Source organism: Phoenix dactylifera, chromosome 16, assembly GCF_009389715.1.
Source record: "Phoenix dactylifera cultivar Barhee BC4 chromosome 16, palm_55x_up_171113_PBpolish2nd_filt_p, whole genome shotgun sequence".
NCBI lineage: Eukaryota > Viridiplantae > Streptophyta > Magnoliopsida > Arecales > Arecaceae > Phoenix > Phoenix dactylifera.
The window spans coordinates 10,035,427-10,049,334 of NC_052407.1; the positions used below are offsets into that span (position 1 = coordinate 10,035,427).

The window sequence follows — 13,908 nt, forward strand, 5'->3', positions numbered from 1 at the left end:
CATGTATAATGAAAATGCCTCGACTTATTGAGATTGAGAGGCTGAATGGTTTTCTAGCCCTATCATGATCACGGAACAAGATCAAATGAAGGCAATAGCTAACACCTTGGTTAGGTCGGCAGCATATGAAGAGTTTAGTAATCATATAATATATTATAATAAATTATTAATTAATTTATTTATATATTAATAATTATTACAAAATTTATATTTATATTTATACTTATAATATATTATTTTTAGTACTAATAATTATTTTGATTAGAAAAATAAGTAAAATAGAAGTAATATATTAAATAGTTTTATTATATAAATATAAAGTATAATAATATATTTCTACTATAAATTAAAAATAAAATTGAATAATAATATGATTAATAATATACTATAATATAATATATCATAATATATATAATATCAATATAATATAATATCATATATATAATATTGATATAATATATTAATGGTATATTGATAAACAAATATTTTTTACTAAACTGAGAAATATTTTTGTTCTCAATGTTTAACACAAGATCACTATCCTGGGGTGATTTTGGATTTTCGACCTCAAGCACGGACATCCCATTACTACATTAGGCAATGATTTAATTGGTGAGGATGATTTGGGATCACTGCCACATAGGATCACTGTGGTGTAACCAAATACGGTGATCTCATCTCCTCCACTCACATTATCTTTGATCTTGGGATGATCACTCTATACCAAACATCCCCTAAATGATCTTAGTGGGATAACAAAAAGAAAGACTAAATTGATCAAAATTTAAATGGCAAAGAGTGCCATTATTATAACAAAAGTAGTGCTAATTGGAGTTTGGCCATTTTGAACCAGACTAACACTTGATTAATCAATGTTCTAGGTTGCAGAGTCCCAAGGAGAGGATATTACTCAAATTGTATTTCAAAAGAGATTGGTTGGAGTGTGGCGATAAAAATGAGATTTCATTCTTATAGATTAGGTTTAATTTGGTATCTTGACAAGGAGGTACAATTGAAGTAAATGATCTGGGTATTTTCTTCAAGGCCACATCCAGATTAGCCTAATAAGGCAGAATCCTCATACTACGGTTTGGCCAGAAAAAAAGTTGATATCAGTTACATCCTATCATCTTGTTATCGTCAGATAATAGGATGTGGGGTTATTGTTTTCACCATATATTTGCATGCATATGTGGGCCAATGGACCGATTGGATTAAACTAATCATATGATGAGTGCACAAAACAAATGGATTGGATAAGGGCTAAGGTTCAACGATAGATTTGGGTGGGAGAGATCCACTTGCCGCAAGTTTGAAGATATAATCAGCTCGAAACAGTAAAGTGGGTGAGTAGAGAATAATTGACGACTACTTATAACTGCACGAGAAGATGGGAAGATATATATATAAAAAAATTGTAATTAGAGTAGAGGACCCTTTTCGGAACAATAGAATCGTTTTGATATTATCTTCTTCTTTACTTTATTCTAGTTTTTATAATAGATATACAATATACTTAAGTAGCATTCCATGATCTCAAAAACACTTGAAGGTTCAAGGCAACCCTATCCGATCATATCTTCTTCAAATTCTGGCCATCTTTAAGGTGGCATGCCGCGTTGCCATTTGCTTGGTACTCTTATTCTGGTCTGAAAAATCTGAGAAACAACATATTATTTATTCACATGAATAAGGAAATGGCGGTCTCACTAAAGAAAAGAATATATCATCTAAAGGCTTGCATACTATGCTATGTAATGCAATATAATTTTGCAACAGCCCACAAAGGGTTATCAAGGAGTATGCTTAGAGGGGTGAATTGGCCTCAAGAGGTGATTGGCCCATGCCGAGGTAGTCACAATTTTGGTCAAGCATCACATGGGCCCCAAAATAGACTATATCTTGCAAAGTAAAAGGGTGGCAGGAAAGAACCCATGCCTAACTATGCTACCTTAATCTACTTTAGTCATTATTTGATTATTTTATTCATGCCTGAGATAAAATCTACATCTATGCCCACAATTTTGCTTCGAGTGACGCAACGAAATAGGTGGGGAAGAAAAATCTAACTCAGTAGAAATCTGCCGTGCTACCTTTCTTAATTGTAACATTCTCATGTTGCTTAAGCATCTCTCATACTCCTGCAATTGCTTGCTTCCGTTTCTCTCAAATCTCTTCATGCATTAAATGAGTGAGTAATGATCTAAACCCTGTGCATTTATTGTTAGCCCAAGACAATCTTGGGCGTCCAAGTCTTCAACGACACGATATGCAGGATAAACCCATGCAAAAATCAACGAAACCTCGAGTCAATGTTGGCATTAATGCAGTGTTTGAGTTTTCTCACCTTCTCGTAACTGCGCGTGGCCCCACCACCATACAAAAGCCTCGAGGAGAACGCGTTTGGGATTGTTCCAATAATAGCTCGAAGAAATACGGAAGTTTCGTGGGTCCTAAATGCCAAAAGGATTGAGCTATTTAATGAGACAGACTACTAGACTTAGTGCCTTAATGGTCAAATTTCATATCGTCAAACATACTTGAAGGTGAGGCATGTACTTGTGCTCCACGCTCCCCAATGGACGTGAAACCCGAGCACAACTCAACGTTACAGATGAACGAGGGACTCGTCAGACTCTCGCGGCCTTTTCGCTCCAAGTAAAGATGTATACAATTCACATGTCAATGGCTAGTTCTCTTAATGAAAGATGTCAATTTCTAGTTCTCAATTTAATTGCCATCCAATAATTATGATTTGATTAGGCTTCATTTAACTCCGCGCCTTATATTATACAAATTTACAAGCTCAAATAATGAGCAAGTCGAGGATTATTGGCGGTCGCATGGCTATCAAAACGAGGGACTTCGGGGGAAAAATTGTTTCATAGTCCCTCGTCACCAAAGTGCAGTCAAACTAGAGAACAGGAGTTAGTTTTTCTTGGGTTGACAACAAAGATTCATGACAGCAATGCGAGGTGATTCAAAATTTTAGATAAATGAAGAAACTCAAATAAATAAATTATGAGCATGAAGGCACAAAATCAAGATTCAAGATGAGCAATTGAACATGTTTAATTGTATTGCTGTAATATCTTCCTTGGAGTTAACCAAGCCTGGTCGATCTGAATGGCTTGGGCCTTAGGATGGGTGTGAGCCAGCCTTTCGGCACGCAGCCCAGTATGCAAGTAGGGCGAAGAGCTTATTTCTCAAAAAAAAAAAAAAATGTTTTGCACGTGCATTGCACATGCTAAGGAAGAGATGGACTTTCAAAGAAAGTCGTCTTCTTCGTCGGTTTCTTTCAGAAGTTCGATGTTGACAAGGACTCTGACACCCTCTCCACTCTATATAAGTATGCCCAGGACCCCTCACCTCACTGTCGGATGGTGTTGGCGATCGCCATCGTCAGACTATCGTCGGCTCCCTTCATCGTCTCTTTTTGATTTTCTACGGCTTTGGCTCATCGTGCTCGTCGGAATTAGACTCGAGGTCATGCCGAAAGCCAAGGTAAGGCCTTTGAATCCTTTTACTTCTTTAATCTTGCATGAAGCTCCATCACCAGCCAATAAATTTGCCAGAATTGATGAAGAAAAAGTCCCCTATCTCCAATCCTATCACTAGCCCTATTTTTCCTTTTTTTCCTGCCAACAACGCTGTCGCTTCCCATTGATGAAGCTCAGGCTAAATCATTAGGCCTCTTCTTAGGCCACATAGTGGTGATATAACCATTGGTGAGCATGCTAGAATTGGATCAAGTCGAGAACATCCTTTATTTTTCTATCATTTTTCTTGATTTTTCTCCTCTACGCCTATCACTGCCACCGACCGTCGGTTGCAAGACCTCTAATAGCAACGCTATAGCCAGTGCCACCATTGGTAGTAACCACCACCAGGTCCTATGAGGCTCTTCCCCTTTCCTTATTTTTCTTAGAAGAAGAAGGAAAGAAAACAAAAAAAAATGGAAAATATAATATTTTTGACTCTCTCTCCTTCTCTATATCTCTCTTTGAGTTCGGCAGGCCCGACTATAGGGACCCTCTCTTGTGATTTTCGACAATATTGGTAAAGAGAATCCTGACCCTTGGCTTTCGAGCGGTATACCGGCCTCCGCCTTGACTCTTGTCAGACACTACTAGATTTGGTTTCTCTCGCTCTCTATGGAGCTACCTATATTCTAGTCTGATCTTGATCAGATGAAGTTACTATGATCGGACCAACCCAGACTCTTAGGCACTACCGCCTAATTAGCTCTCTGCCATCCTCTTAGTCTCTGTCTTCTATACCCTTTCTCTCTTCCTCTCTCTACTCTCTCTTCCTCTCTCTCTACATGATTAATGGACCCTTTGAGGTCCCAGGCAAGCTCAGGATGACTGTTGACCTAGGAGGGATCCTAGGTAGGCATTATGTGATCTTAGAAGGAGATTTTGGATCAATTTTGTTATGATCATCTGCCATAATACATGGATGGTTATAATTATTCCGACAATGAGATCTGGCTCTATATGTGTGCAATCGTCTAGACAAGAAGATGTTGAACAGATCACTTTATCTCCGCAATCGTAGATCGAGGAGTGGATCAGTGCTCGCTATACTTGAGTCTCAAATCGATATAGGTAAGAATTTTTATACACAATATGTATTTGTAGCTTGTGTCGATAAGTTTGAATTTTGCATCATTATGTGTGTGATTGCTGCTTAATTTCTAATACAAATATATAAATATATATTTCTTTATGGCATAGATGTATCAATTATTGATGATTTTGGTTGTTTGAAATATGGTGCTGGTTATTTTGAAATTTGGTAAGAAATATAATAAAAAATTATATTTTTTCTAACATGAATAAAATTTAATAATTTGATTGCTGAGTAAAAAAAATTGGACTAGTTATGTTATGATGGCCAGTCATGGGCCGAATCATGATATTTTGGTTTGCCGCCATAGGCTGAAGTGGGGATTATAGTTTACCACCATGCGCCGAAGCATGAAATTATAATTTGCTAGTCATGGGCTGAAGTGTGACCATAGATAGTCTAGATCAAAAAAATAATTATTGATCGAAAATGTGGATAATAATGAACTATAAGATATATGAAATCACTATTGAACAAAAGTTTTAGATTGATAATATGTTTGATACTTGTTTCTTGAACGAGATATATATTTGCTAATGTACATTTATATACGCATATCTATATGAATTTATTTGAGCCATGCTAAATAGTTGGTATGAGATTTTATAATTTTTGCTTGTAATTTTATAATTTATAGTTAATCTTTATTTTAAATTTATTTTATTTATGTTGGTGTGAGTGTGGGAGGGCTGTAAAGCTTGCAGCATCTCTTTTTTTTTTCCATAGTTGCAGGATGTGTAGTCTCGATTAGGTTGGACGTAGAGTTCGAACGATAGAGTCATTAGCTAGTTAGTTTATTTTTTGATACTAATGAACATTTAAATATTTTGTAGTTGAATAAGTTTGATTATTTGACTATGGTGGATTTATTTAGTTGAATTGTTTAGCTATTATTTATTATTTTATATTCTGGAGTTGTTAAAATTTTGTTCATCTTAGGCCTTGCATGATCTTTAGGGCACCGCTTGAGGTTTATGTGGCCATATCATATGTCTGACCCAGGTGATAGGTTGGGGGCATGACTATTACATTCAATCGAGATCATGCTTGCCATGAGAAATTGCAATATGTTTTCTAGTCTAGCTATGAACTAGCTATTAAGTGGAAGTGGATAGGTCATGATGAAAAAAGATGGGCAAACCTGATTGCTTTAATGTATGTAATAACACTAAATTATGGGTTATCATGCATACAAGTAGCTCTCACTTTTATAGCCATGTATGTCAAAAGTGCATACATACACAGTGATGTGTGGAGACTAAAGCTGACTATGGGTGGAGCTTGGCATACAAAACATGAAATTTTACATAGGCCCAGCCCGAAGCTCGACTAAAAATAAATAGAGTTTAGGCTCGAGGCCCGCTTGGCATGTACAAGCAGTTTTTTCTTTTTTAGATGTTTACGTTAAAAGCATATATATATTTATAAACAACTATGTGTAAGAGAAGGTACAAAATCATGCATGGTTCAATATAATTAGTTGAACAAATTTAATTATGTTGTGGTTGCCTATAATACAAGACAAGCAACGAGACAAATAGCTGTCTGCTCAATTATGAGCCAACTATTGAGTATAAGTTCCAACGTTATGGTATGTGTTGGTGGCTTACACATTTGAATTTCCCTATTGCATGTTTAAACACAAAACATAGGCCATCCTTTGTACATGCAATTTTCAGCTTTATATACAATTCATTATATACAATTGTATGCATAACGAACAAAATTATGACTCAAGATAAGTAGTTGAACATGTTTATCTACTTACCTTCAATATAAGTCATGACAATTATATAAATAGCTATATGCTTATTTTTTATCTATGAGCCGGCTTTCTAGGATAAATTGACATGACATAGCTTGTAGTTGTGCATCTATGTTTCCTTAATACTTTACTAGTCTAGTATGCTACAGTAACTCTGATGACACATCACAGTACATGTTTGTTCCTTACACATGTGAATAAAGGAATGAGATAAGAAGTTAGTTATGTTTAATTATATTCTGTTACAGTCACATTAAGTCAAGAAATGCGACAAATAGATATTTGCTTACTAGTTTGGCTATCGACCAACTTTGATGACATATCATGAGACACATTTTTGGCTCATAGACTGGAATAATGGATCAAGATTAGCAGTCATACATGTTTAATTATATTGTATTTTATGTTTAGTTACAATCAAGCAATGGGACAACTAGTTACCTGCTTACCCAACAAAGTATGAAAGTATAGAATTATGGTTTGAGATAAGCAGTGGAATTATAATTATATTGTGTTTACCTTCAATATAAATCAAGCAATGAGATAGTTATGTGCTATGTGCTTAGGTGACCCCTATGAAGTAGTTGAGTGTGAATTGACACGTCATTGTACATGTCCATGCCTTGTATATCTGCATTGCCCTAATAACTTACTAGTCCATGACAACTAGTCTAGCTCTCATGACACGACATAGTAGGTGTTCGTGGCTCAACAAACTTGAATAATGAATCAAGATATGCAGTTGGACATGTTTAATTACATTATGTTTGCATTCAGTTTGAGTCAAGTAATGCGACAAATAGATATTTATTTTGTCTAGCTATCCACCAACTCGCATGACACGTAATGATATATATTGTTATGGCTCATAAACCCAAATAAGAGATTAAGTATATCGGACATATTTAGTTATCTTGTATTTACATTCAATTTAAGTTGGGTAATATGATAAATAGCTCTCTACTTACTGGTCTAGCTACCAACCAGCTCCAGCGACACATCATTGAATATATTCATGGTTCACACAACCGAATTATGGATCATGATGAGCAGTTAAACATGTTTAATTACACGGTGCTTACGTTCAGTTTTAGTCAAACAATACGACAAATACCTATTTTCTTACCAGTCTAGCTACGAACAAGCTCTTGCAACACGTCATAGTACATTTTTGTAGCTTGCATACTTGCACTCCTCTGATCCATAACACCATCTAAAAATCATGATTCCCCTTCATATATGCAAGCAATTTCTAATTATGTAGCTGTACATGATAAAAAGAGAACATATAGCCATGTGCATCTCTGTATGCAAAGATGAAGGGCTGCGTGGAGGAATTTTCTGCAGTCCAAGGTTGATAGGATGACACTATGCATGCATTCATTAAAGATTTCCTACGGATGTACGTTGAAAAATACTGAAGATCTACATGGCAGATTTTACAGCGGCTGACTGTACGTTATAAAAGATATAATTCTTGGGGGCCACAAAATCCGACTGGAAATGAGTGAATCCAAAGTACTTTAGAACTTTCCACCTAGCGCGTAGGTAAGACAGACTCACCGCTCATGCTCCTCAGCCAGTCTCCAAAAAGGAGGCCCGCACTTTCTCCGCAGCATTAAATGCTCCCTCCACACCATTAAATGCTCCTTCCTTTGGCCGTCTCTTTCTCCTCTCTCTCTCTCTCTCCAACCCTTCAACGGACTCCATGTAATAATTGCTGTTATCAAAATACTTTTGGACTCGTGTCATATTATCTTAACTCCGGCTTTCTTCATTCATTGATTAGTAATCAATACGCGCGCTCTCTCTCTTTCTCTCTCTCCACTCTTTTCTGCTATAAATTCCCTCTATCTTCCTCTCTGGTTCCGCAACTTCTCCTTCTCTTCCTTCCTTGGATCGATCTCTAGGGTTTTAGAGCTATCTGTAGGTCTCCAATGGAGACCGACCTGAGGGCTTTGGCGCGGATTCTTAGTGGGTACAAGGAGGAGGGAGGAGAAGGGAAGGGGGAGAGGGAGAGGGAGAGGAATCTCGTCACCCTCAACCTCCTCGGCAGCGGTCCGATCAAAGTCGGATCCAGGGGTTTGGATCTCGACTTCCGGGTTTCTTCGCCTGGTTTGGAGAACCGCCGCGATCTACTGGTAATTCTCTTCTTTCCTCTTTGTCTCAAGGGAGTTCCCAATGATTTCCTTAAGATATTCTCTGTCGTCGACTCGGTGACTTCTGTGCGTTTCCGTTTGTTTGTTGATTGAAAAATTCTTGATTGAGATTTTGGAAATTTCATCAAAACGCATCGCCAAGAAAGCTAGAATCGACTTCTTTTCTGGTTTCCAGCGTGCAGCGTGGCGTCAAACTAAAAAATGCAAGAATTTTTATATATATATATTTTCTTCTTTACTTGTTTTTCTTTGAAAAAAAATATATATTATTACTTATTATTATTATTATTATTAATTTGGCCTAAACGAGTTTCTGAATCCGTGACAGTCCGATCTGATGCATCCTCAGAAGCCCAGCCCCCCTCCGGCGCGCCGCGAGCTCCAGGACCTCAACCTCCCACCGGCCCCCGACGCCGCCGGCGACGGCGGCGACGCCCCTCCGCTGGAAGACTCCGCCTCCCTGAACCTGAACCTTGTGGCTCCCCCCGCTTCGGAGCACCCCAGCACCTGCACCCTCGAGAACGTGAAGTCCGCCCTTGAGCAGGCGGAGCGCGAATCTCGAGACAAGGCTCGTCGAGAGGGAAGACTGGATGGCTCTCCTTCGTCCTCGTCGTCGTCGGCGGCCACGAACTCATCGGTGAAGCGGCGCGGGGGCGAGGAAGGAGGAGGAGGAGGAGGAGGAGGGGAGGTGGGAGTGGACGGCTCTGACTCGTCCGGTGGGTCCCTGATGGCCACGGGGTGCCCCAACTGCCTCCTGTACGTGCTGGTGGCCAAGCGGGACCCGCGCTGCCCACGGTGTGGCTCGCACGTGCCGGCCCCCTTCTTCGGCAAGAAGCCTAGGGTCCATTTTTAGTTCAATCGATGGTCAACTTCAGATCCCAGAACTACATAAAATTGTCACCCAGATATAGATAAAAAAAACGTAGACATGAGATAATAGTTTTTTTCACTTTTTTCCTTTTTTGTAAATAAGAGAAGGAGCTGTCTCTCAGTTTAGATGACTATTTTTGTTTTGTTATTTTTGATTTTTATTTTATTTGTGCCGTGGATTGTAAATAAATAAATTTTTGTAAATAAATAAAATTTTTGTAGCTAAATTTGTAAGTCTTGCTTTTAACTTTTTTTTTTTTGAAAATGAAGAATGGCATGGAATGATATGATTGAGACTAGAGATCTTGAATGAAAAAAAAGGCCAAACGCTGAGAAAGGATTAAGTATTTATAAAATTTGAATAAAGAAGGTAAGAATATTGATAATTTATGTGTTTATTTATTTATAAAGTCATATTAGAGAGGGAAGAACAATAAAAGCAGTAAGCGACAACATTTTAACTACAAAAGATAATAATCATTAATTTGCAATTCATGCACATTCCTTGAATGGGGTGTGAAATTCATGAGTGAATAACAAAATTTATTAAAAAAAATTTTGAAACACCATTACAATATGAAAAATAAGCAGGCCAAAGCAAAGTTAAAGAATATTTTGAGAATTTAGTAATTTTAAGGATATTGCCATTATGGATGGACAACAATATTCATCATGGTTTAAGTAGACTTGTTATGAATACTAACTCTTTATGTCCCTCACAACATTAGCGTTTCTCTGCAGTTGTTTCAACCAATGCTTGAAATATTTGGTTACAGTCCTATATACATGCATTAAGCTTGGGAGATTTTCAAAGTCGTTAGTAATGAGATTTTTTTTTTTTTAAACTTTACATGCTTTTGGTATTGGATGAATACACTCCTATCTAGTTACAAAAAAAATGTTCTCTCTTCGATCAACCTAAGGGAATAATGTTTCATATCTTTAATTTCTTAGTTATCCTCGTGATTAACTGAAATGGATATGGAGTATGGGAAGTTTTATACCAACATATCTTCCAATAACAATTAAGATCTCAGACATCTCCTTCTAATGAAAAAAAAGCATATATATCCAAAATGTGGTTGATATGGTGAATTCAACATTAACACGATTCTTGTGCTCAATCTCTAGAAATACTAATTCAATGTTGTAATAAGATAGTGAAAATATTTGTAGAATCGCTGATAATCTATTCATGTTATACAACAAATATCTTTGAATGCTATCACCACCTAGAATTCAACTTTAAGTTGAAGTAAAACAATATACAATCCAATCAACAAAACAAAATTGAACATGCATGTCTAGCTAGAGGGGGCTGTACATTTAGATAGATTATTGTATCCAAGAATTTTGGTAAACAAAAACAAAGACCAACCAATTGTTTTTTTCACAAGTCCCATTGACTGGTCATGTATGACACCGACTATTGTTACATCAAACATGTTGTGACATTAAACACAATAATTTTTGGATCATAGGCGAACATAAGAGTGGAGAATATGACACTAGGAGGATATGATAAAGATACTTATTTAATGATAACTGCATACAGTTAGAAATAGTTCTCCTATTGCACATAATTAAATTAGTTAGGTTTTTCAACAAATAATAAGTGATTTTACAAGAACCACATATACGTCTAATTGCTATATTCAATAATGCATTGTTGACTAAGGAATATATGGTGGTGGATGTTTGGACTAGACCTTTGAGTTCAAACAAGAGCTGAAAACAACCAAACTTCACTATTATCAAAATAGTGGGCCACATAAGTAAACTACAAGGGGCTTACAGGTTGGCCTTGTATGCTAAAATTTGAGACTTTTGCTTGCACATCGCATATAGTAAATATTTAGATTAAACTAGAGCAGTAAGTTGTATCTACCTTGATCTTGATTTTTTGCCATGAAAATTTTGTTATAACTACCTCATCTTTTTCTATTATTAAATATGCAATAGAGATGTCATCGCTAATGTTCAAACCCTGAACCTCTTCCAAGTGGAAAGAGTTGCAAACCAATTGAACTAAAGTTCATTGAGCTAGAGCTATTTGAATTAATAGACACATGTTATGAGACAAGGTGACATAGGTTAGTTGGTTGTATTTATAAACTAGCTTTTACTCGGCTAGTTAACATCTCCACTTTGGAGAGGTCCAAGGTCCAATCCTTGGAATAATATCCAAAATAGCATCGACATTTGTGTTTGGCAGAGCAAAATCTATATTTCACCTTCATTAGTTTTTAACATTGTAGATGGGATAGTATCCTATCTTTTTTTAAAAAAAAGGGATTGCATCTTATCCGACTATGATCCAACTTGATTTAGGTGTATTTAGTGTCGCTCCTGTTTTACAAAAGAGAGAGAAACCAAAAGCTAGATTCCTAAAGTGTTTTTTTTGTCTTTTCTCCTTGCAGCACTTTTTATATAATATTAGTAAGCACTTAATTTTTCAAGAAGTTCTTTGTTGCTTTAAAGGTCACAAAAGTGCTTCTTTTAAGCAACGCCAAACAACCCTTAGACTCGGCCTATATATTTTGAAGTTTATACTTGTAGAGATAGCATTAGGCTCTAAATTAGACATGTCTTGATGAGTTGAGTATAGATCTCAAAGTCAACCCAATGTGATCGAACTCTAACGAAATCAGTTTGAAAGGAAAAAATCTAATTCAAAATTAAAGATCTAGTATTAAAACTATATACTCTAGCAATACTTGTTAGATAATGAGTTGGGTTTGGATCTAAATTTTAGGCCCAAAGTATTTTGTAACTAGTTTAGGTAAGTTGGGTTCACACAAGAGTTGGCACACTTCTAACCTAAAGAGCTTACAAAATTTTGAGGGGCAATTTTGATGGAAGCATGTCCTTTGTCTTATATGTAGAGGAACATATAGCATTATATCCATTTCTATAAGAAGAAATATGGGAGCGTTCTTATCATCTACTACTAAAACAGAAATTCAACGAAAATGCATTGCACCTCCAATTCCATCCCTCCAGGCAAGATCGTTGCACATTTAGTATCATATCAATAAGGAAAACATTTCAAGAATATAAGAATTATTTAAATCCGATGGAAGCTTACAACATTTTCTTTTTCCTCAAAGTGTAATTATGCACGTACCACAGACCTCTCTAGTAACTAAATATTGCAGGTATTTTCCAACTCCTACTAGGAATTATGCTAGTAAGTGTTCATTGTAGGGTCCAGCAGTATCCTGAATAAATTCCAACAGTCTAACCCTAATCCCAACCTTAACAAGAACACTAGTCATCCACTTCCTTTTGCTCACTTGGATCACCCATCCCTTTTTCCCCATCAAACTTTCCTCATTGTATTGCTTATGTTCTTTGTAACTTCCCCTTTTCAGGAGCTCTCATAGGAGAAAGGTAAATGTGGTGGAAGCATTTGAGGATGACTTTGGTTTCATGAAATACATTACTTACCAATCTTTGCATGAAATTAGTTTATATGTTTGTTAGTTTCAAGACATTCAACTAATAGTCCATTGTATTTTGTCCCCCAAATGGATGCAGAACATAGAGTATTTCATGTAGTTTTATCTGTTTGTGAAGCATCAAGAGGTCAAATGTTTAGTATATACAGGATAGGCACAATAATTTCTGTTCAGGATTAAAGCACATGATAATTTATGGCATCAATGCCAACCACTTTACTAAACATGCCAATTGGCACCCATGTTTTTTTAAATATTTTTTAAAAAATAACATTATCTCTATTCTTCGAAAGGAGAGAGAAAGGAAAAGTCTTCCCTGTGCCAAACCTCCTCCTAATCCTTCTCTATTTAGTCTTTCTACAAGAGTTTATCCTTGCTGGCATTTGTGTAAGAAATAAGGTAGCTTAGGCCACCTATCCTCTGACTGTGCTTATACAAATCAAGCTGCATATTCTCTCAGTAATTCTCTCAGCAATTCGTTGTAAATAAAGTAATTCTTATTTCAAACAGAGTATGAGGTCATAAGGCAATTGCTAGTTTGACTGACTACTTATAGAAGGCAAGAACCCAGCATACAGACAGACCTTGGTATATAATTATCCCTGTCAAACTTTGTGCCCATTTCAAATGGAGATTGGACCTTCTTTGCACATTTAGTTAATTTAACTATTAATACTTCTATTAATCCTCTTGTTGAAGAAAAATGGGAAAAAACACTACATTGTGTTGATCAAATTAATAATGCATCTGCTTGAAGAGAACAAAACATGCCATGATTCATTGGAGAATGAAACCTGTGATGGTTCAGCTTTTGGTTTAGAATGGTAATAGGATCTCCTCAATTCAATATTTTGGCTCCTGTGTTTTTGAGCAATATCCAAAATTTTAACCCTGGACCTCCTCCAAGCGTAAGCCCTTATAGAAGAGGTGTCAACCAACTAAGGTAATAGTTGTTGGCTTGGTACTCAGTTACTCAAGTCCAAAAATATGTCAGATACATCAGACTCAACCAAAATGGTGT

The 13,908-nt window shown here is 36.5% G+C and overlaps 1 protein-coding gene across 1 annotated transcript; it reads left to right on the plus strand.

Annotated features, from left to right (window-relative positions):
- Positions 1-8,230: 8,230 nt before the first annotated feature.
- Positions 8,231-9,599, plus strand: LOC103700036. Its single transcript, XM_008782013.4, has 2 exons — positions 8,231-8,538; positions 8,885-9,599. Exons 1-2 carry the CDS (start codon positions 8,335-8,337, stop codon positions 9,407-9,409), a joined length of 729 nt encoding a protein of 242 aa, XP_008780235.4. The 5' UTR covers positions 8,231-8,334; the 3' UTR covers positions 9,410-9,599.
- The last annotated feature ends 4,309 nt before the right edge of the window (positions 9,600-13,908 follow it).

Coding starts and splice junctions, on each gene's coding strand:
- LOC103700036 (XM_008782013.4), top strand. CDS start 8,335: ATGGAGACCGACCTGAGGGCTTTGGCGCGGATTCTTAGTGGGTACAAG. Junction 8,539..8,884: donor AGAACCGCCGCGATCTACTG/GTAATTCTCTTC, acceptor AATCCGTGACAG/TCCGATCTGATGCATCCTCA.